Below are 21,175 nucleotides of genomic sequence, written 5' to 3'. Positions count from 1 at the left end.
ACCTCTGCTGGTTCCATCCTTGTCTCCTTTCCTAGCTGCTTTCGCTTTTTTGTCCTCTCCCTCAGCTGCTGTCGTTCTGTTTGTGTTCTGTCTCAGTCTGGGAACACCCTCTTGTACTCTTCCGAGTATTTCAACCGTGGTTTCTCTTGCAGGATCCTGTTCTGCACTGTTTCCGTCCTGAGAATCATCTTGATTGGTCGGTTTCTCCCCTTCGAGTACTTCCTAGTCTCTGAAAATTTACATTCCCATCCATTTCTTCTTCACCTATTTCCGTGATGATTTTCTCAATCTCCTTTCTTTCTTCCTGCCGCCTTTCAGTGTGTGTGTCCTTTCCTCTCTCTCCCCTGAAGTCCATGGATAAGCACTGATTTTGCCCTTTCCTCCTCCAATTGCCTCACCCTCTGTGACTCTGGATCCTGCCTGTATGTGGTCATTTTCTCCCTTGATTTTTCCATCTGCACCCATCTGTTCTTCCCTTTCACTCCTTGGCCCTTCTTGGCAGGCTGATATGACTTTAGCATAATTCACATCTCCTTCCTTCCTGTTCGGCCTCTCAGCTTCATATGCTGTGTCTTCTCTTGTCACTGCCCCTGTAACTCACTTCAACCTATTTATCTCAACTTCTAGGATCCTTCTCCTGGCCACTGCAGTTTCGACTTGTGCCCCCCAATTCGTTGTCTCCTTCTCCAACCTCTTTTCCAATTTCACAGAGAGCTCTTTCTCCATTATTTCAGAAAGCTCTCCTAATTTTCTCTCCCACTCTTGTTCCATCCTTTTCCACTGCTCCTCCATCCACTCCTCCCTACCAGAACCATTCTCATCTGATCCCTGGTTCCTGCGAGTTCCCACCATTTTTTTTAGTGATATATATATATATATATATATATATATATATATATATATATATATATATATATATATATATATATATATATATATATATATATATATATATATATATATATATATATATATATATATATATATATATATATATATATATTTATATATATATATATATATATATATATATATATATATATAGAGAGAGAGAGAGAGAGAGAGAGAGAGAAGCTGTGGGTATAGATTGTAGTGTGTGTTGGGATGGTGTGATAGGTTGTGGGGTTCTGAGGATAGTTGTGTGTGTGCTTGCCATTGCTGCTCTGTTCTGCTCTGATTGATCTCTGCTGGTTCCATCCTTGTCTCCTTTCCTAGCTCCTTTCGCTTTTTTGTCCTCTACCTCAGCTGCTGTCTTTCTGTTTGTGTTCTGTCTCGGTCTAGGAACACCCTCTTGTACTCTTCCGAGTATTTCAACCGTGGTTTCTCTTGGAGGTTCCTGTTCCACACTGTTTGCGTCCTGAGAATCAGTTTGATCGGTCGGTTTCTCCCCTTCCAGTACCCCCCTATTCTCTGAAAATTTACATTCTCGTCCATCTCTTCTTCACCTATTTCCATGATGATTTTCTCAATCTCCTTTCTTTCTTCCTGCCGCCTTTCAGTGTGTGTCCTTTCCTCTCTCTCCTGAAGCCCATGGATAAACACTGATTTTGCCCTTTCCTCCTCCCATTGTCTCATCCTCTGTGACTCTGGATCCTGCCTGTACGTGGTCATTTTCTCCCTTGATTTTTCCATCTGCACCCAGCTGTTCTTCCCTTTCACTCCTTGGCCCTTCATGGCAGGCTGATATGACTTTAGCATAATTCATATCTCCTTCCTTCCTGTTCGGCCTCTCAGCTTCATATGCTGTGTCTTCTCTTGTCACTGCCCCTGTAACTCGCTTCAGCCTATTTATCTCAACTTCTAGGACCCTTATCCTGGCCACTGCAGTTTCGACTTGTGCCTCCCAATTCTTTGTCTCCTTCTCCAACCTCTTTTCCAATTTCACAGAGAGCTCTTTCTCCATTATTTCAGAAAGCTCTCCTAATTTTCTCTCCCACTCTTGTTCCATCCTTTTCCACTGCTCCTCCATCCACTCCTCCCTACCAGAACCATTCTCATCTGATCCCTGGTTCCTGCGAGTCCCCGCCATCTTTTTTTTAGTGAGAGAGAGAGAGAGAGAGAGAGAGAGAGAGAGAGAGAGAGAGAGAGAGAGAGAGAGAGAGAGAGAGAGAGAGAGAGAGAGAGAGAGAGAGAGAGAGGGAGAGAGAGAGAGAGAACGAGAGAGAGGAGAGAGAGAGCTGAGAGAGAGAGAGAGAGAGAGAGAGAGAGAGAGAGAGAGAGAGAGAGAGAGAGAGAGGGAGAGAGAGAGAAGGGAAAGGTAATGTGTGTGTGTGTGTGTGTGTGTGTGTGTGTGTGTGTGTGTGTGTGTGTGTGTCTGTGTGTATGTGTGTGTGTGTGTGCATGTATGTGTGTGTGGAATTATGTGTGGAATTATGTGTCAGTTTATTAAGTGTCTGAAAAGTAGGTGGAATTGTGCATTGGAGTGTTATGTGGAGTCTCAGTGGTCACTTACCTGACCACAACCTCTTCTGACCTGACCCCCACCCTCCTGTGACTTGACCCCGCACATACTTACAATGCTGCCCTCTATGATTTTCCTACCACCTAGGCTTATAATAACTTACTCGCCTTGTTCCATAGATTACCAATTGCTATTCCTTATTGAGTACTTGAGTGCCTATTCTTTATCATGCTAGGAGAGTTGGACCATTCACAATCAGCTTGTGTATGTATGTGTGTGTGTATGCGTGTGTGTGTGTGTGTGTGTGTGTGTGTGTGTGTGTGTGTGTGTGTGAGTGTGTGTGTGTGCGTGTGTGTGTGTGTGTGTGTGTGTGTGTGTGTGTGTATTGGTGCTTACCTGGTGCTGATTATCTACGGGCTGCTGATTCAAGACTTTACTATTGTTGTCGCCGTTGTTCTCTGTTCCATTGCTGTTGCCTCTTCTGTAGCTGCCTCTTCCAGCAGAAGGTTTTTGGGAACCAGTCTTCCTTCTTACCCGATGTTCTCTTTTTCTAGTGGTCTCACCTCCATCACCAGCGCTGCCATAAAGAAAAGTTTCCTGCGTTGCAACATTGTCAAGCGAAAGTCCAAATGGAGATACAGAAGTGTCTTCTTCGTCCATGTTGCTACCGGTCTTGTGGTCGAGATTACTCAAGCTGCCGGAAGAAAGAACAGATTTTATTATTCTGGAATTTTCTTTTACTTTGATTTTAATTACAAATGAAGATTAATTAGATGTCAATGGACTCCAATGGAAATAAGTTACTTGTCTGACTTTTTTGGGGGGTTATCCTAGGTTCCCTATACATTTACTGCTTTGTTGGATAATCTATATAACTGTATATGTGTATACCTGTATACACTGTATCTGAAAATTCTAATACAGGGAGGGAAACGTTCGTTAGACAATAAGGTGAACAGTATTATAAATGGGTGAATGCTGGCTGTGTTTGTATCAGGCCTCGTTACCTCTCTAACTCAGCCCTCCCCCTCCATTACTCCACCAGGTGGGAGTTAACAAGGGACCCTCCCAGTGAGTTTTAAATCACTTTATTTCTCCCTCCCACCAAACCTGTAAGTATGTGATTCTACTCTTATGTTATTTGTTATATTCTAAGTGTTGGATTTTTATGTTAATATTTTCATTTTAATATAACGTCACTCGCATGCTAGACCTTCTGCCTAGAATCTGAGTGACTGCATGTCCGAGTTTTTAACTAATGTGTTCTTTTTGTCTTTTAGCCTTGTGACTCGGCTTACGTCGTCCGCGCATGCGAGACACGGCGGGCAGCCACGCCATAGCTCATCACAAAATTTGTACTCGCCAACTATCTTCTGGATGCCATATCCAAATTCCCTAGTACACTACAGAGAATTGGAATTACCCTCTGTTTTCTGTCACTGTAACCTTCAGCAACCTGCAGCCACCACCATCACATAGAGTACCTGAAACCAGCGTCTGAATTGCCTTTAAACTATCAGTGAAATCCAAATCCAGTGATTACATCGCGAATCTTGCTAGCATACTAACTCCATCTGCACCCAGGAATTGTTTCTGTCCTTGTTTTGTGTATATACATGTACACATCTTAGATTGACTAAATTTATGTTCATTTTTAAATTTTCAAGTTTGTTTCAGATAGATAATTTTCATGTTTAATTGTTTTATATTTAAGTTTTTTTTCATACTTCCTCTAATTGTAATTCTTTCCTGTTATTATTAATTTTTCTCTCTTCTCATAAGGAGGAAGTGTCCTTTCAAATACATTTTTGATGGTCTGAAACAACAGCTAAACCTTCACTCAACACTCCCCCTACACCTGCCAGTACACCTGCCATCACTGCTCCAACATCTCCTGGCACACCTGGCATCAGTGCTTCATTTGCCGATACCGACTCTGGTTTTTCTCCACCAGAGATTGGCGCAGTTAATAATCGGATGCCCGACACTGCACCTGAAAAAGTGCTAGGCCAAAGCACTAGCAGCAGTGATAGATGTGGTAGAGTTGGATGAGGTCGTGGAAGAGAAAGGGGTAACTACCCTTAACTGTGTCTGCTCTTACTAACATAATCCCAAGAAAACTCCCACCAAGTACATATTCGAAGTCTCAAAAGCAGCAGAACCTACAGAGAAATCAGCAGTGAAACACGAGAGGTGCAGGAAACAGATCACCCTCTGAAGCATCTAGGCAGTGTTCTGGCTGTCGCCGGAGGGGCTCACTACTAGCAACTGCCTGAGAGATATTAGGTGCAGTTACTGCCACAAAAGGGGACATCAGGAAGATTAGATCGTAACAAAAAGGAACTTGACAGAGAGGATCACCAGTTCTCCGAAGAAACCAGCATGATCTCATAACTGGTGAGCACATACGTCACCCGCCCAGCTACTCCTGTCTCTGTTCAGTAGGTGGTTTTGTGCCTTATACAAGACCAAATAATTACACCCTAACTGCTGCCTTGTTGTCCTATCTGAATCAAGGGCAAGCACCTTACACACCAATCAACTCAAGCTGAACGCAGTCAGAAGGAGGCAGTCTATCAGCATCTTAACTGCCAGCATTAGAGGCTGCATAGCCAACGGTGGCGCGCTAATGCTCATTTTCGTGATCACTGAAAGTCCAAACATAATCATCGCTGCTAGAATTATTGGCTACTCCTCTTTGATGAGAAGACAAGCAAGAACAAGATGGGACCATCTCTCATCACCTGGATATGACGTTCTTCAAGCTATGCATAAACAATACTATCTTTGAACTAGCGCGTGTAATGTACGTACCTCAGAAGAGGCAATCAGATCCCATCAACTTCCTGGTGAAAAATGAGAATTTCCTTCTGATCAAAATAAATAAAATTGTATTATATTTCTTGATGACATCAACCAACATCAACAGAGGGATATTGATGACTTTCTTGCAGTGTTTGACATAAAAAAAAAAGCTTTCTTGACTTCCCTACTCACATCTCTGGCTCTTCTCTCGACCCAGTAGTGAGTGATCTATATGAATAAATAGTTTGTTGCCAACCCCATGGCTATGTTGGATCATCTGATCACAAGGCTGTTTTTACGACACCGAGGATTCCATCAGAACTAGTTGTAGCTTCTAAACGCACAAGCTGGCTGTGGAAAAGAGGAAACTGGCCAGAACTTTGTTCTGAGGTCGCTGCCTCCTATGTCCAAATTTCTAACAAAAATACATCCCTCACCGGCAGTAGGTTACGAAGCTTTCAGATCAGCCTTGATTCGGCTTTTGTTGTCTAAAGGTTGATGCTGCTAAGTACAAGACATGGAGAAAATATAAGAGATATACCACAGTCTATAACAGGAACCTGCACAGGCAAACTTGTTGGCAAATGGAAGAAGTCCAAAAAAGGTAATCTCGACATAGGAGGCTAAAACCAAAAGAAAACTATCATCAGTTACAGTAGGCTCCGAATCAGTCATTTCAACATAGCCCTCAACACCGGAAGAATGTGGATGGAATTACTGTTATATACTAGGCCAATATTCTCAAGGTACCATACATGCTTCCACACCCCGGAGAACAACAAGTGAGCTTCTATACTATAAGACGGGCAGCAAACAGCAACTACACTCTATCTGTAACCTTTTCAAGAACATCACTTCACCTGAGATAATTTATTCCTACGACAACTAAAGTCTAGAACTTGTTCACACAGCATTATGACATAAAGGAAATAACGCCAGTTGACCAAATCATATCGTTGCCCCACAGATGGATCTTGCTTCATTATGCTCCTTATTTCTATGTCTTATAACATTAAAATGGTTTTCAAATGAGCTAATGTAGGTACCAACTTTTAGTATGTAGATAAACGTAGGAACCTTTAACGTAATCTTGTAAAACCCTTGAGTAAAAAATATGAGAGACAGAGAGAAAGAGAGAGAGACATAGAGAGGGACATACATAGTCATACACACAACACAGGTAGGTGAGTGCTCATACACAGTCATACACACAACACAGGTAGGTGAGTGCTCATACACAGTCATACACACAACACAGGTAGGTGAGTGCACATACACAGTCATACACACAACACAGGTAGGTGAGTGCACATACACAGTCATACACACAACACAGGTAGGAGAGTGCACATACACAGTCATACACACCACACAGGTAGGAGAGTGCACATACACAGTCATACACACAACACAGGTAGGTGAGTGCACATACACAGTCATACACACAACACAGGTAGGAGAGTGCACATACACAGTCATACACACAACACAGGTAGGAGAGTGCTCATACACAGTCATACACACAACACAGGTAGGTGAGTGCACATACATAGTCATACACACAACACAGGTAGGTGAGTGCACATACATAGTCATACACACAACACAGGTAGGTGAGTGCACATACATAGTCATACACACAACACAGGCAGATGAGTGCACATACACAGTCATACACACCACACAGGTAGGAGAGTGCACATACACAGTCATACACACAACACAGGTAGGTGAGTGCACATTCACACTCGTACACACATTAACTCACATCTGCTTCTCTGTGTCCTCACGTCTCATGCAGATCAACCCTGATTCTTCAACTTTGTTTATCATGCAACTGGCTCCTTTCTCCTCTTCTTCTCTTCTCTCACCTGTCTTTTCTGTTTTCAATAACGCTTTATCCTTTCCTAGGTTTCTATTGTTTTCTCGTCGTGTGGTTCCTGCCCCTTCCTTCCTTTCTTTGTTCCGCTAGTTGTCTTGTGTCTTTCCCTCTTGTGGTTCTTCTTGTTCCTTCCTTTGTTCCACTAGTTGTCTTGTGTCTTTCCCTCTTGTGGTTCTTCTTGTTCCTTCCTTTGTTCCACTAGTTGTCTTGTGTCTTTCCCTCTTGTGGTTCTTCTTGTTCCTTATTTTGTTCCACTAGTTGTCTTGTGTCTTTCCCTCTTGTGGTTCTTCTTGTTCCTTCCTTTGTTCCACTAGTTGTCTTGTGTCTTTCCCTCTTGTGGTTCTTCTTGTTCCTTATTTTGTTCCACTAGTTGTCTTGTGTCTTTCCCTCTTGTGGTTCTTCTTGTTCCTTCCTTTGTTCCACTAGTTGTCTTGTGTCTTTCCCTCTTGTGGTTCTTCTTGTTCCTTATTTTGTTCCACTAGTTGTCTTGTGTCTTTCCCTCTTGTGGTTCTTCTTGTTCCTTCCTTTGTTCCACTAGTTGACTTGTGTCTTTCCCTCTTGTGGTTCTTCTTGTTCCTTATTTTGTTCCACTAGTTGTCTTGTGTCTTTCCCTCTTGTGGTTCTTCTTGTTCCTTCCTTTGTTCCACTAGTTGTCTTGTGTCTTTCCCTCTTGTGGTTCTTCTTGTTCCTTCCTTTGTTCCACTAGTTGTCTGAGGTCTTCCTGGATAATTAGTCCATTGTTTTTACTCTCTGGTTCACCATTATTCTGGTGCAGCTTCTCACTCCTCGTTCACTCACCCTGTCTCTCCCCTCACCATCATTTACCATTGCTATTCCTCTCATTCTTCTCACTCGGTTACGCTCCTTCCATAATTATTAACTCTTATCCCCTAGTTCACTCTTCACCCTCGCTTAGTTTCCTCATCTCCACCTATCTTATCCCTCATTTACTCTGTTTCCTCATTCACTCTTCTTACTCATCCTCCACCCTTACTCATCCAATCCCCTTACTCATTCACTTTCCTTCACCACTCATTTTCTTTTCTCATTAACTCTTCTCATTCATTCATTATCGTTTCCTAATAAATTTCCTCTCATGGTAATTATCTTCCCTCGGTCTCTCTCTCTCTCTCTCTCTCTCTCTCTCTCTCTCTCTCTCTCGTCATCTCTGCTACTTCTTTCACTGTCCTTCCTAAGGCTCTGTCCTCCCTCTGTCACTGTCCTCCCTCTGTCACTGTCATCCCTCTGTCACTGTCCTGCCTCTGTCACCATCCTCCCTCTGTAACTGTCCTCCCTCTGCCACAGTCCTCCCTCTGTCACTGTCCTCTCTCTGTTACTGTCATCCCTGTCACTGTCATCCCTCTGTCACTGTCCTCCCTCTGTCACTGTCCTCCCTCTGTCACTGTCCTCCCTCTATCACTATCCTTCCTCTGTCACTGTCCTCCCTCTGTCACTGTCCTCCCTCTGTCACTGTCCTCCCTCTGTCACTGTCCTCCCTCTGCCACTGTCCTCCCTCTGTCACTGTCTTACCTCTGTCACCATCCTCCCTCCGTAACTGTCCTCCCTCTGCCACAGTCCTCCCTCTGTCACTGTCCTTCCTTTGTCACTGTCATTCCGCTGTCACTGTCAACCCTCTGTCACTGTCATCCATCTGTCACTGTCATCCCTCTGTTACTCTCCTACTTTGGTAAATCTCCCTACCCCTCTACCTTCATCACACTCCCTGCCTCTCCTACCTTCATCACCCTCTCTGTCTCCCTTACCTTCATCAGTCTCCCTGTCTTCCCTTCCTTATCACCCTCCCTGTCTCCTCTATCATCACTGACCTTACCTTCCCTACTATCATCACTGACCTTACCTTCCCTATCATCACTGTCCCTGCCTCCCTTACCTCTCTCACTGTTCATTCTTCAAGTACCTTTGCCACACTCCCTACTTTCCCTTCCATTATTACCCTGCCCGTCTCCCCTATCTTCGCCACTTTCCCTGCCATCCCTATCTTCATTACTGTCTCTGCCTTCTCTATCTTAATTACAATCCCTTCTTTCTTTACATTTCCCAGATTCCCTGTTTTTCCTTCCATCGTCACTCTCCCTACTTTCTGTCCCTTTGTCACTCTCCTGCCTCTACTCTCTTCCTTTATCACTCTCCTGCCTCTACTCTCTTCCTTTGTCGAAGTACTTTTTATATGCACTTCATCAATGTGTTTTTGTTTACTCTGTATCAGTACTTGAATTATTTGCTGCAGAGTAACACACGTAGAGTGGGATCTTACAGCAGTGTGAGTGTTGGTATAAACATTGTTGACTCACACACGTAGAGTGGGATCTTACAGCAGTGTGAGTGTTGGTATAGACTATGATGACTCACACACGTAGAGTGGGATCTTACAGCAGTGTGAGTGTTGGTATAAACATTGTTGACTCACACACGTAGAGTGGGATCTTACAGCAGTGTGAGTGTTGGTATAGACTATGATGACTCACACACGTAGAGTGGGATCTTACAGCAGTGTGAGTGTTAGTATAAGCATTGATGACTCACACACGTAGAGTGGGATCTTACAGCAGTGTGAGTGCTGGTATAAGCAATGATGACTCACACACGTAGAGTAGGATCTTACAGCAGTGTGAGTGTTGGTATAAGCATTGATGACTCACACACGTAGAGTGGGATCTTACAGCAGTGTGAGTGTTGGTATAAGCATTGATGACTCACACACGTAGAGTGAGATGTTACAGCAGTGTGAGTGCTGGTATAAGCAATGATGACTCACACACGTAGAGTGAGATGTTACAGCAGTGTGAGTGCTGGTATAAGCAATGATGACTCACACACGTAGAGTGGGATCTTACAGCAGTTGTGAGTGTTGGTATAAGCATTGATGACTCACACACGTAGAGTGGGATCTTACAGCAGTGTGAGTGTTGGTATAAGCATTGATGACTCACACACGTAGAGTGAGATGTTACAGCAGTGTGAGTGCTGGTATAAGCAATGATGACTCACACACGTAGAGTGAGATGTTACAGCAGTGTGAGTGCTGGTATAAGCAATGATGACTCACACACGTAGAGTGAGATGTTACAGCAGTGTGAGTGCTGGTATAAGCAATGATCAGAGGGTCACGAGATATATACAACACAAGCTGTATTTCTCCCATTGTATACATACTGAGAGTTTAAGCGACAGTTTTTTAATAACTAGTGTTGTAGACTGGCTTATGACATAAGAGAAGGTAAGGACCAGTGCTTACATAATAATAATACACAAATAAATAACAGGAACTGAGAGGTTGGAAACTGACAGACTATTGGAGAGGTGAGCAACGGGAACCTGAGAGGAGAGAAAAACGTCGAAGTCCAGGTGAGTCACAGAGATGCAAGAAAACATCTCTTAAGCCTCACAGAAATCGGGAATTGAAACGACCTTCATAATTAATTGAAATACACGAACCCATCAAAGAGGCGAGATCCAGGAAATGCGACTCAACCCCTGTAATCAAATAATATAGGACATCCACCAAACAAGTTATGTCAGTAATTTAGAGACTGAAGAAACCAGTGCAAGCATTAAACGTCTGGGCGGTGTCACCGACATTGATTCTACCTATGATAATTAAGAAGAAACAGAGGAGTACAGTAAATTTTGATACGGTAAACCATGAAGGAATAGAGAAATGAATGAGTGGACTGACTGCCTATTGATGGACTAGCAAGTAGGAGCGTATTTGACGCAGTACCAAAAAAGAGACTGGAACAGGTACTGATAACATGGAAAGTACCACAACTGATCAAAATATTCATAACACGAGCAACCATCACAACGACGTCTAACAAGTGGATTGCCGTAAGGTCTGGTACTATGGCCAGTTAGGCTGTTGGTACACACTGTAGCTCCTCATTGTGACTCTGGTGATAAGAGTAATGATAAATAGCAAATTGTATCCAGTAAGGCTTTTATGACAACGTAATCCATACTTATAGTATTTGGTGGAAAAATATGGTAAGTCAGAGAAGCATTAAAATGAGAGGAAAAAGAGAAACCAGATATAAATGGTAACATCTGCTTATGATAACAAGTCATCGGAAGAGTAAAATTGATTGACAAGTGACAATCTGGAAAACAGAAAAAAAAGGTAGGCCGAGGAACAGGGAAAAAGAACTAAAATGCCTGAAGAAATTAAAATGCGTAGGAGAGAATGTTGAACTTGAGGGTAAAGTTAGAATGAGCAGCAACAACGAAGGGGGAAAGGAACGGAAGAGTTCAGAAAGAACAGAAGAGCATTTACTAATAGAGACGATCTCAGAAGACAAGGCGACTGAGGTGATAAGAGAGATATTAAGGAAAATGTTGAAAACAGATAACGAAATTTGGAGAGAAAAAGAATAGGATCCTGAGACAGAAAGAGAAGCACACTTTACTTATACCTTCATCAGAACAGAACAGAAATTAAGAGGAAACAGCCGAGTAAGTAAACAATTGTCAGACTCTGAAAGAGATGAGGAAGTGACAGAAGGAGGAAGGAACATCTAATCTCGAGGAACTTCTCAGAGACAGCCTCTCTCTCCTCTCTTAGCAGACACACTCCCTTAAAAATAATTCTCATTGAGCTCAGCAGATGAGGTAGGCGAAGCAAAGTGACGATGGAAGGGAAGGCAGGGAGAGTAATGAAGGGAGGGGAAGCAGGAACAGTGAAGAAATAGGAGGTAGGAAGAGAGGTAAAGTTAGGTGAAGGAGAGAGAGTAATGAAGGTAGAACTTGCAGGGACAGAGATGAAATTAAGGTTGGGAGAGTGACGAAGAGAACAATATTAATTTTAAAAGGAGTAGATCGGTAAACCAGTGGAAGGCCTCGGTCACATGACCAAAAATTCCAGTGATGGGTCATCATATAATTACGGCCTGCGTCAGGAAACACCTGTCCTGTTCCCTGACGAATGTTACCTAACTTAAGTGACGAACACAGGGGATGCACGAAGAGTGACGAAGAAAGAGGAGGCAAGGAGAGTGATAAAGAAAAGGATGAAGGAAGAACTGCAGGAGAGAGAAAAAAAGCATTTAAAGCAGAGAGACTTAAGACGAAATCGAAGGTAGGGAAGTGAAAGAAGGAAGAAGAGGCAGGGAGAATGATAAAGGTAGGAGGAGAAGGAAAAGTAACTAGGTTAGGAAAAACAGGGACAGTAAAGAACATAAGAGAGGCAACGATAGAGCAGGCAGGAAAAGTATTGACAGTACGGTAAGCAGGGTCAGTAATCATAGTAGGGAAGGTAGGGGCAGAGATAATAGTAGGGAAGGTAGGGGCAGTGATGATAGTAGGGAAGGTAGGGGCAGTGATGATAGTAGGGAAGGCAGGGTCAGTGACGATAGTAGGGAAGGTAGGGGCAGAGATGATAGTAGGGAAGGCAGGGTCAGTGACGATAGTAGGGAAGGTAGGGGCAGAGATGATAGTAGGGAAGGCAGGGTCAGTAATGATAGTAGGGAAGGTAGGGGCAGAGATGATAGTAGGGAAGGCAGGGTCAGTGACGATAGTAGGGAAGGTAGGGGCAGTGATGATAGTAGGGAAGGTAGGGGCAGTGATGATAGTAGGGAAGGTAGGGGCAGTGATGATAGTAGGGAAGGCAGGGTCAGTGGCAATAGTAGGGAAGGCAGGGTCAGTAATGATAGCAGGGAAGGCAGGGTCAGTAATGATAGCAGGGAAGGCAGCGTCAGTGATGATAGTAGGGAAGGCAGCGTCAGTGATGATAGTAGGGAAGGTAGGGGCAGTGATGATAGTAGGGAAGGCAGGGTCAGTGATGATAGTAGGGAAGGTAGGGGCAGTGATGATAGTAGGGAAGGCAGGGTCAGTGATGATAGTAGGGAAGGCAGGGTCAGTGATGATAGTAGGGAAGGCAGGGTCAGTAATGAAAGTAGGGAAGGTAGGGTCAGTGATGATAGTAGGGTAGGCATTGTCAGTGATGATAGTAGGGAAGGCAGGGTCAGTGACGATAGTAGAGAAGGTAGGGGCAGTGATGATAGTAGGGAAGGCAGGGTCAGTAATGATAGTAGGGAAGGCAAGGTCAGTGATGACAGTAGGGAAGGCAGGGTCAGTGATGATAGTCGGGAAGGCAGGGTCAGTAATGATAGTAGGGAAGGCAGGGTCAGTGACGATAGTAGGGAAGGCAGGGTCAGTGACGATAGTAGGGAAGGCAGGGTCAGTAATGATAGTAGGGAAGGCAGGGTCTGTAATGATAGTGGGGAAGGCAGGGTCAGTGATGATAGTAGGGAAGGCAGGGTCTGTAATGATAGTGGGGAAGGCAGGGTCAGTGATGATAGTAGGGAAGGCAGGGTCAGTGATGATAGTAGGGAAGGCAGGGTCAGTGATGATAGTAGGGAAGGCAGTGTCAGTGATGATAGTAGGGAAGGCAGGGTCAGTGATGATAGTAGGGAAGGCAGGGTCAGTGATGATAGTAGGGAAGGCAGGGAAAGTGATGATAGTAGGGAAGGCAGGGTCAGTGATGATAGTAGGGAAGGCAGGGTCAGTGATGATAGTAGGGAAGGCAGGGTCAGTGATGATAGTAGGGAAGGCAGGGTCAGTGATGATAGTAGGGAAGGCAGGGTCAGTGATGATAGTAGGGAAGGCAGGGTCAGTGATGATAGTAGGGAAGGCAGTGTCAGTGATGATAGTAGGGAAGCCAGGGTCAGTGATGATAGTAGGGAAGGCAGAGTCAGTAATGATAGTAGGGAAGGCAGGGACAGTGATGATAGTAGTGAAAGCAGGATCAGTGATGATAGTAGGGAAGGCAGTGTCAGTGATGATAGTAGGGAAGGCAGGGTCAGTGATGATAGTAGGGAAGGCAGGGTCAGTGATGATAGTAGGGAAGGCAGGGTCAGAGATGATAGAAGGGAAGCCAGGGTCAGTGATGATAGTAGGGAAGGCAGTGTCAGTGATGATAGTAGGGAAGGTAGGGTCAGTGATGATAGTAGCGAAGGCAGGGTCAGTGATGATAGAAGGGAAGGCAGTGTCAGTGATGATAGTAGGGAAGCCAGGGTCAGAGATGATAGTAGGGAAGGCAGTGTCAGTGATGATAGTAGGGAAGGCAGGGTCAGTGATGATAGTAGGGAAGGCAGGGTCAGTGATGATAGAAGGGAAGGCAGTGTCAGTGATGATAGTAGGGAAGGCAGGGTCAGTGATGATAGTAGGGAAGCCATGGTCAGTGATGATAGTAGGGAAGGCAGTGTCAGTGATGATAGTAGGGAAGCCAGGGTCAGTGATGATAGTAGGGAAGGCAGGGACAGTGATGATAGTAGGGTAAGTAGGGTCAGTGATGATAGTAGGGAAGGCAGTGTCAGTGATGATAGTAGGGAAGGCAGGGTCAGTGATGATAGTAGGGAAGGCAGGGTCAGTGATGATAGTAGGGAAGGCAGGGTCAGTGATGATAGTAGGGAAGGCAGGGTCAGTGATGATAGTAGGGAAGGCAGTGTCAGTGATGATAGTAGGGAAGCCAGGGTCAGTGATGATAGTAGGGAAGGCAGTGTCAGTGATGATAGTAGGGAAGGCAGGGTCAGTGATGATAGTAGGGAAGGCAGGGTCAGTGATGACAGTAGGGAAGGCAGTGTCAGTGATGATAGTAGGGAAGCCAGGGTCAGTGATGATAGTAGGGAAGGCAGGGTCAGTGATGATAGTAGGGAAGGCAGGGTCAGTGATGATAGTAGGGAAGCCAGGGTCAGTGATGATAGTAGGGAAGCCAGGGTCAGTGATGATAGTAGGGAAGGCAGGGTCAGTGATGATAGTAGGGAAGGCAGGGACAGTGATGATAGTAGGGTAAGTAGGGTCAGTGATGATAGTAGGGAAGGCAGGGTCAGAGATGATAGAAGGGAAGCCATGGTCAGTGATGATAGTAGGGAAGGCAGTGTCAGTGATGATAGTAGGGAAGGTAGGGTCAGTGATGATAGTAGGGAAGGCAGGGAAAGTGATGATAGTAGGGAAGGCAGGAACAGTGACGATAGTAGGGAAGGCAGGGTCAGTGATGATAGTATGGAAGGCAGGGTCAGTGATGATAGTATGGAAGACAGGGTCAGTGATGATAGTATGGAAGGCAGGGTCAGTGATGATAGTAGGGAAGGCAGGGACAGTGAGGATATTACGATAGGCAGGGTCAGTGATGATAGTAGGGAAGGCAGGGACAGTGATGATGCAACGAAAGGCAGGGACAGTGATGATAGTAGGGAAGCCAGGGTCAGTGATGAAAGTAGGGAAGGCAGGGTCAGTGATGATAGTAGGGAAGGCAGGGACAGTGAGGATATTACGATAGGCAGGGTCAGTGATGATAGTAGTGAAGGCAGGGTCAGTGATGATACTAGGAAAGGCAGGGTCAGTGATCATATTAGGGAAGGCAGGATCAGTGATGACAGTAGGGAAGGCAGGGTCAGTGATGACAGTAGGGAAGCCAAGGACAGTGATGACAGTAGGGAAGGCAGGGACAGCGATGACAGTAGGGAAGGCAGGGTCAGTGATGAGAGTAAGGAAGGTAGGGTCAGTGATGATAATAGGAAAGGCAGGGGCAGTGATGAAATTAGGGAAGGCAGGGTCAGTGATGAAATTAGGGAAGGCAGGGTCAGTGACGATACAAACTAAGGCAGGGTCAGTGATGATAGTAAGGAAGGCAGTGTCAGTGATGATAGTAGGGAAGGCAGGGACAGTGATGATAGTAGGGAAGGCAGGGTCAGTGATGACAGTAGGGAAGGCAGGGTCAGTGATGAAATTAGGGAAGGCAGGGTCAGTGACGATACAAACTAAGGCAGGGTCAGTGATGATAGTAAGGAAGGCAGTGTCAGTGATGATAGTAGGGAAGGCAGGGACAGTGATGATAGTAGGGAAGGCAGGGTCAGTGATGACAGTAGTGAAGGCAGGGTCAGTGATGATAGTAGGGAAGGCAGTGTCAGTGATGACAGTAGGGAAGGCCGGGGCAGTGATGATAGTAGGGAAGGCAGTGTCAGTGATGATAGTAGGGAAGGCAGGGTCAGTGATGATAGTAGGGAAGGCAGGGTCAGTGATGACAGTAGAGAAGGCAGGGTCAGTGATGATAGTAGGGAAGGCAGTGTCAGTGATGACAGTAGGGAAGGCCGGGGCAGTGATGATAGTAGGGAAGGCAGTGTCAGTGATGATAGTAGGGAAGGCAGGGTCAGTGATGATAGTAGGGAAGGTAGGGTGAGTGATGATAGTAGGGAAGGCAGTGTCAGTGATGATAGTAAGAGTGGCCGGGGCAGTGATGATAGTAGGAAGGTAGGGTCAGTTATGATAGTAGGGAAGGCAGGGTCAGTGATGATAGTAGGGAAGGCAGGGTCAGTGATGATAGTAGGGAAGGCAGGGTCAGTGTTGATAGTAGGGAAGGCAGGGACAGTGATGATAGTAGGGAAGGCAGGATCAGTGATGATAGTAGGGAAGGCAGGGACATTGATGATAGTAGGGAAGGTAAGGTCAGTGATGATAGTAGGGAAGGCAGGGTCAGTGATGATAGTAGGGAAGGCAGGGTCAGTGATGATAGTAGGAAAGGCAGGGACAGTGATCATAGTAGAGAAGGCAGGGTTAGTGATGTTAATTGGGAAGGCAGGGTCAGTGATGATGGTATGGAAGGAAGGGTCAGTGATGACAGTAGGAAAGGCAGGGACAGTGATAAGACTACGGAAGGCAGGGACTGTGATGGTAGTAGGGAAGGCAGGGTCAGTTATGATAGTAGGGAAGGCAGGGTCAGTGATGATAGTAGGGAAGGCAGTGTCAGTGATGATCGTAGGGAAGGCAGGATCAGTGATGATAGTAGGGAAGGCAGGGCCAGTGATGATAGTAGGGAAGGCAGGGATAGTGATGATAGTAGGGAAGGCAGGGACAGTGATGATAGTAGGGAAGGCAGGGACAGTGATGATAGTAGGGAAGGCAGGGTCAGTGATGATAGTAGGAAAGGCAGGGACAGTGATGATAGTAGGGAAGGCAGTGTCAGTGATGATGGTAGGGAAGGCAGTGTCAGTGATGATAGTAGGGAAGGCAGTGTCAGTGATGATAGTAGGGAAGGCAGGGTCAGTGATGATAGAAGGGAAGGCAGGGACAGTGATGAAAGTAAGGAAGGGAAGGGTTAGTGATGATAGTATGGAATGCATAGACAGTGATGATAGTAGGGAAGGCAGGGACAGTGATGATAGTAGGGAAGGCAGGGACAGTGATGATAATAGGGAAGGCGGGGTCAGTGATTATAGTAGGGAAGGCAGGGTCAGTGATGATAGTAGGGAAGGCATGGTCAATGATGATAGTAGGGAAGGCAGGGTCAGTGATGATAGTAGATAAGGCAGGGACAGTGATGAAAGTAGGGAAGGCAGTGTCAGTGATGATAGTAGGGAAGGCAGGGACAGTGATGAAAGTAGGGAAGGCAGTGTCAGTGATGATAGTAGGGAAGGCAGGGACTGTGATGATAGTAGGGAAGGCAGGGACAGTGATGATGGTAGGGAAGGCATGGTCAATGTTGATAGTAAGGAAGGCAGTGTCAGTGATGATAGTAGGAAAGGCAGGGTCAGTGATGATAGTAGGGAAGGCAGTGTCAGTGATGATAGTAGGGAAGGCAGTCAGTGATGATAGTAGGGAAGGCAGTGTCAGTGATAATAGTAGGGAAGGCAGGGTGAGTGATGATAGTAAGGAATGCAGTGTCAGTGATGATAGTAGAGAATACAGGGGCGTTGATGATAGTAGGGAAGACATGGATAGTGATGATAGTAGAGAAGGCAGGGCCAGTGATGATTGTAGAGATGGCAGGGTCAGTGATGGTTGTAGGGAAGGCAGTGTCAGTGATGGTTGTAGGGAAGGCAGGGTCAGTGATGGTTGTAGGGAAGGCAGGGTCAGTGATGGTTGTAGGGAAGGCAGGGTCAGTGATGGTTGTAGGGAAGGCAGGGTCAGTGATGGTTGTAGGGAAGGCAGGGTCAGTGATGGCTGTAGGAAAGGCAGGGAAGGTAATGACCCTGCCGTCTGACAACTATTTACATATTCGTCTGTTCCCTCTTGATATCCGAGTGTTCGCGGTTCGATCCCGGTACAAGTGGAAACTTTGGGCATGTTTCTTTACATTTTCTGCCTTTCTTCACTTAGCGGTAAGCAGGTGCTTTGATGTTACTCAGCTGTTGTAGGTGGCATCCAGCGGGTGTGGAATTAGCTAGACGGGACTGGGCTTTGCAATGATCTGAGGTAGGATAACACCTCTAAGCCTTGGAACTGCTCTGCGTGAAGAGAAAATAACGTAATGCAGTTTTTCACAGTAAACCCAGTCTGACCTCCCACACTTTTTACACATGTGCAATGAATATAAAGTCTTAACAATATGTAACAAAAGCAGATAAATTATTAAACAAGGGTAATGTTTAGAAAGAATTAACAGAGGTAACACCAGATATCATAAAAATCAGAGATAAGCTTATTGCGGGCACCGCCGTACTGGTCAGAGGCATTGTAGGGCAGCTCCGGTTGGGGACGTGAGGCCATGGCTTTAATAATAATAATAATAATAATAATAATAATAATAATAATAATAATAATAATAATAATAATAATAATTATAATAATAATAATAATAATAATAATAATAATAAAAATAATAATAATAATAATAATAATAATAATATCTTTACTACATGTACATGTACAAGGTATACAGACCATAGCTGACATTAGTGACATACTACTACATTGAAAGCCGCTTGTGGAGAAATTTTCTCCAGGAGGGGGGTATCAGCCCCCTTCAGCCCTTCAGCCCCTTTCAGCCCTGAGGGGCCCAGCCCTCTCAGAAGGGGCAAGCATCTTGTTTACTGCTACAGTGAGTAATTGATCACAGATGCTGTACGAGTATGCGACGTGGTCAAGTGACCGTTGCTCCTTGCAGTCCAGTGTTGCCGAGTGTATTTTAATAAGAGACAGTACATCTCCTACTTTGGCAGGACAATTAAGGAAAATCTTGCTCCCACTTTATTACCATAGTAAAGATAGTGGACATTGTTGTCTATGCTTAAGACAGCAAGAATCAAACATTCTGCTTTGCTTCATCGAGGAAGTGGCAAGGAAGCAAAAGTACCATGTCAGCTTTTTCTTTTTGCTAGGGGAGTGACGGCATGGGGCGTTGTGGCATCTTCAGATTACTTTTGACTCTACTGAGAGTGACACTGACGCCTGGATAACCAACAAAGAACAACGATCTGTGCGTTAGTGTGAACAAAGTGTCTCACAAAACACAATAAACACTTGAGAGAAGTGTGATCAGCTTCTCTTGTGATAAGATTGTGAACAATAAAGACAAATCTTGTGGAACATAGTGTACCAGTGTGCGTTTCCTAGACAATGGAAGACGTGGACATCCAAGGACACTTCAGCTTCTATCAAGTCACCGATACCTGTCGAAGGTGTGAAGAACACCATAGCTCACGCTACAAGAGCAAGGTATGTTACGAATTTCTTGTAGTACGGGGGACTGCGCAGTACTTGAGTCGCAAGGAGTTTGTAATCAACCTATAGTCGGCAGTAAGATGTGGACTTTTGAGTCCAAACAAGTATGTATTTTGTCTGCCATCAGTGAATGAAATATGCTGACATAACACCCCCTAGGGGTAATTTATAATCTTACAAATTATAAATCTTTACAGCCCGTTGAAAGATGGTTTCGACAGCTTCTAGACCTCGTCTGCAGGGGCGGTTGTGTAGACGATTTGCTGTCTTTTATCAGCTAAGTGTTCACTATATTTATATTTATAAATTAAGCTTAGCTGGTAAGGCCATTACTCAACATAATTGGTCGTGCTCGAACCGGATAAAGGCCACACTGTGGTCCAGATATGTTGTACTACAGTTTACAAATAACCTGCGAGCCAAGGTCCTTCGAAAAACTCTGTAAAACTAGTGTTTTACAATTTAAATCAGTATAAATGAGTCACTCCAGACTCAATCACAGAGAATGGGCAGCCAAAAGAAAACGGGCGCTCACCCAACGTTCACCCAAAGAAAACGGGAGCTGGGTGACTCACCCAACAAGAAAACGGGGGATGGCACACTGCATCCACTGCTCCAATCTCGAAAATCGCTGAGAAACCCAAGTGATGTTCAGTTTGTCTGAGTGTATATACACATAGTGTTTATAATGTTTATAGACAAAAATTAAGAGACAAGATTGTGTTAAAGTTTGTTTCTTATAGATCTACCTGTTATATTAAAGGAACTTATATATAAAGTGTAAGCTTTCAAATATATATTAACAGTGACCTTTAAATATGTGTAAGTAATATTCACGTGTGATTTACAGTTATACAGTGACATTTATAGTGTATAGTGAATGAAGTGTATAACATCGTTATTTATGATTAATCATCGTGGTCAGGCTGACGCAGCAAACTCAAGCCATAAACACCAGCCACATGTACTCTGTACCCTTCATGGTCATTGACCCTGAGGTTAAGCTTAGTGGGTCAGTAGTGTCTGACTCGATTATTGCTGACTTAAGCATAACAAAAACTCAGCTGTTTATAGCAGTACAGTGTTTCTTAAACATTCTAAGTGTGGTGCTAGAATTTTCAATATACCATTAAAATGGCTTGTTTGAAAACTCAGTTTCAGTCTTTACAGACTAAGATTACACAATTAGAAAATCTAATTTCGGTCTGTATAGGATTAACTCAAGATACAAACATAGATTTTGATGATCTTGAGGTCAAATTCGAATTATTTACACAACGTCTGGAAATAAGTAATTCAGACTATACACATTATGAAAATAAATTTCTTGAATCAGATCCGTCTGAGGATGAAATTAAAAATGTTTTGGATACTTTTAGTAATCAACAATTAAGGTGGACAGGAGTACAGGCTATCTGCCGCAAAACTCTGTCACAGAGACCTACTGTAACTAGTGGTCAAACACCTGTTACACCTGTAACAACAACAAATGTCCCATTACCAAGCTTACCTACATTGTCATTACCTATTTTCCAAGGTCATAATTATGAAGAATTCATTAGTGGGTTTCAGTCCATAGTAAATTCACGAACTGACATAGATGAGATTGCTAAGTTCAATTATCTTAAATGTCT

The 21,175-nt window shown here is 44.4% G+C and overlaps 1 protein-coding gene across 1 annotated transcript in view; it reads right to left on the bottom strand.

The window, feature by feature from the left end:
• The window catches only part of LOC128690681 (cell adhesion molecule Dscam2-like), a 536,323-nt gene extending 517,736 nt beyond the window's left edge, over positions 1–18,587 (bottom strand). Inside the window, exons 1-2 of the mRNA XM_070088137.1 lie at positions 18,493–18,587; positions 2,798–3,095 (exon numbers count right to left, since the gene is read on the bottom strand). Of these exons, the coding sequence (XP_069944238.1) occupies positions 2,798–3,095; positions 18,493–18,587 (393 nt within the window). The remainder of the gene's footprint in view (positions 1–2,797; positions 3,096–18,492) is intronic.
• Positions 18,588–21,175: the final 2,588 nt, after the last annotated feature.

Source organism: Cherax quadricarinatus, chromosome 24 (genome assembly GCF_038502225.1).
Source record: "Cherax quadricarinatus isolate ZL_2023a chromosome 24, ASM3850222v1, whole genome shotgun sequence".
NCBI classification, from domain to species: Eukaryota; Metazoa; Arthropoda; class Malacostraca; order Decapoda; family Parastacidae; genus Cherax; species Cherax quadricarinatus.
The sequence above is the reverse complement of the archived record's forward strand: the minus strand, read 5'-3'. Positions and strand labels throughout refer to the sequence as shown.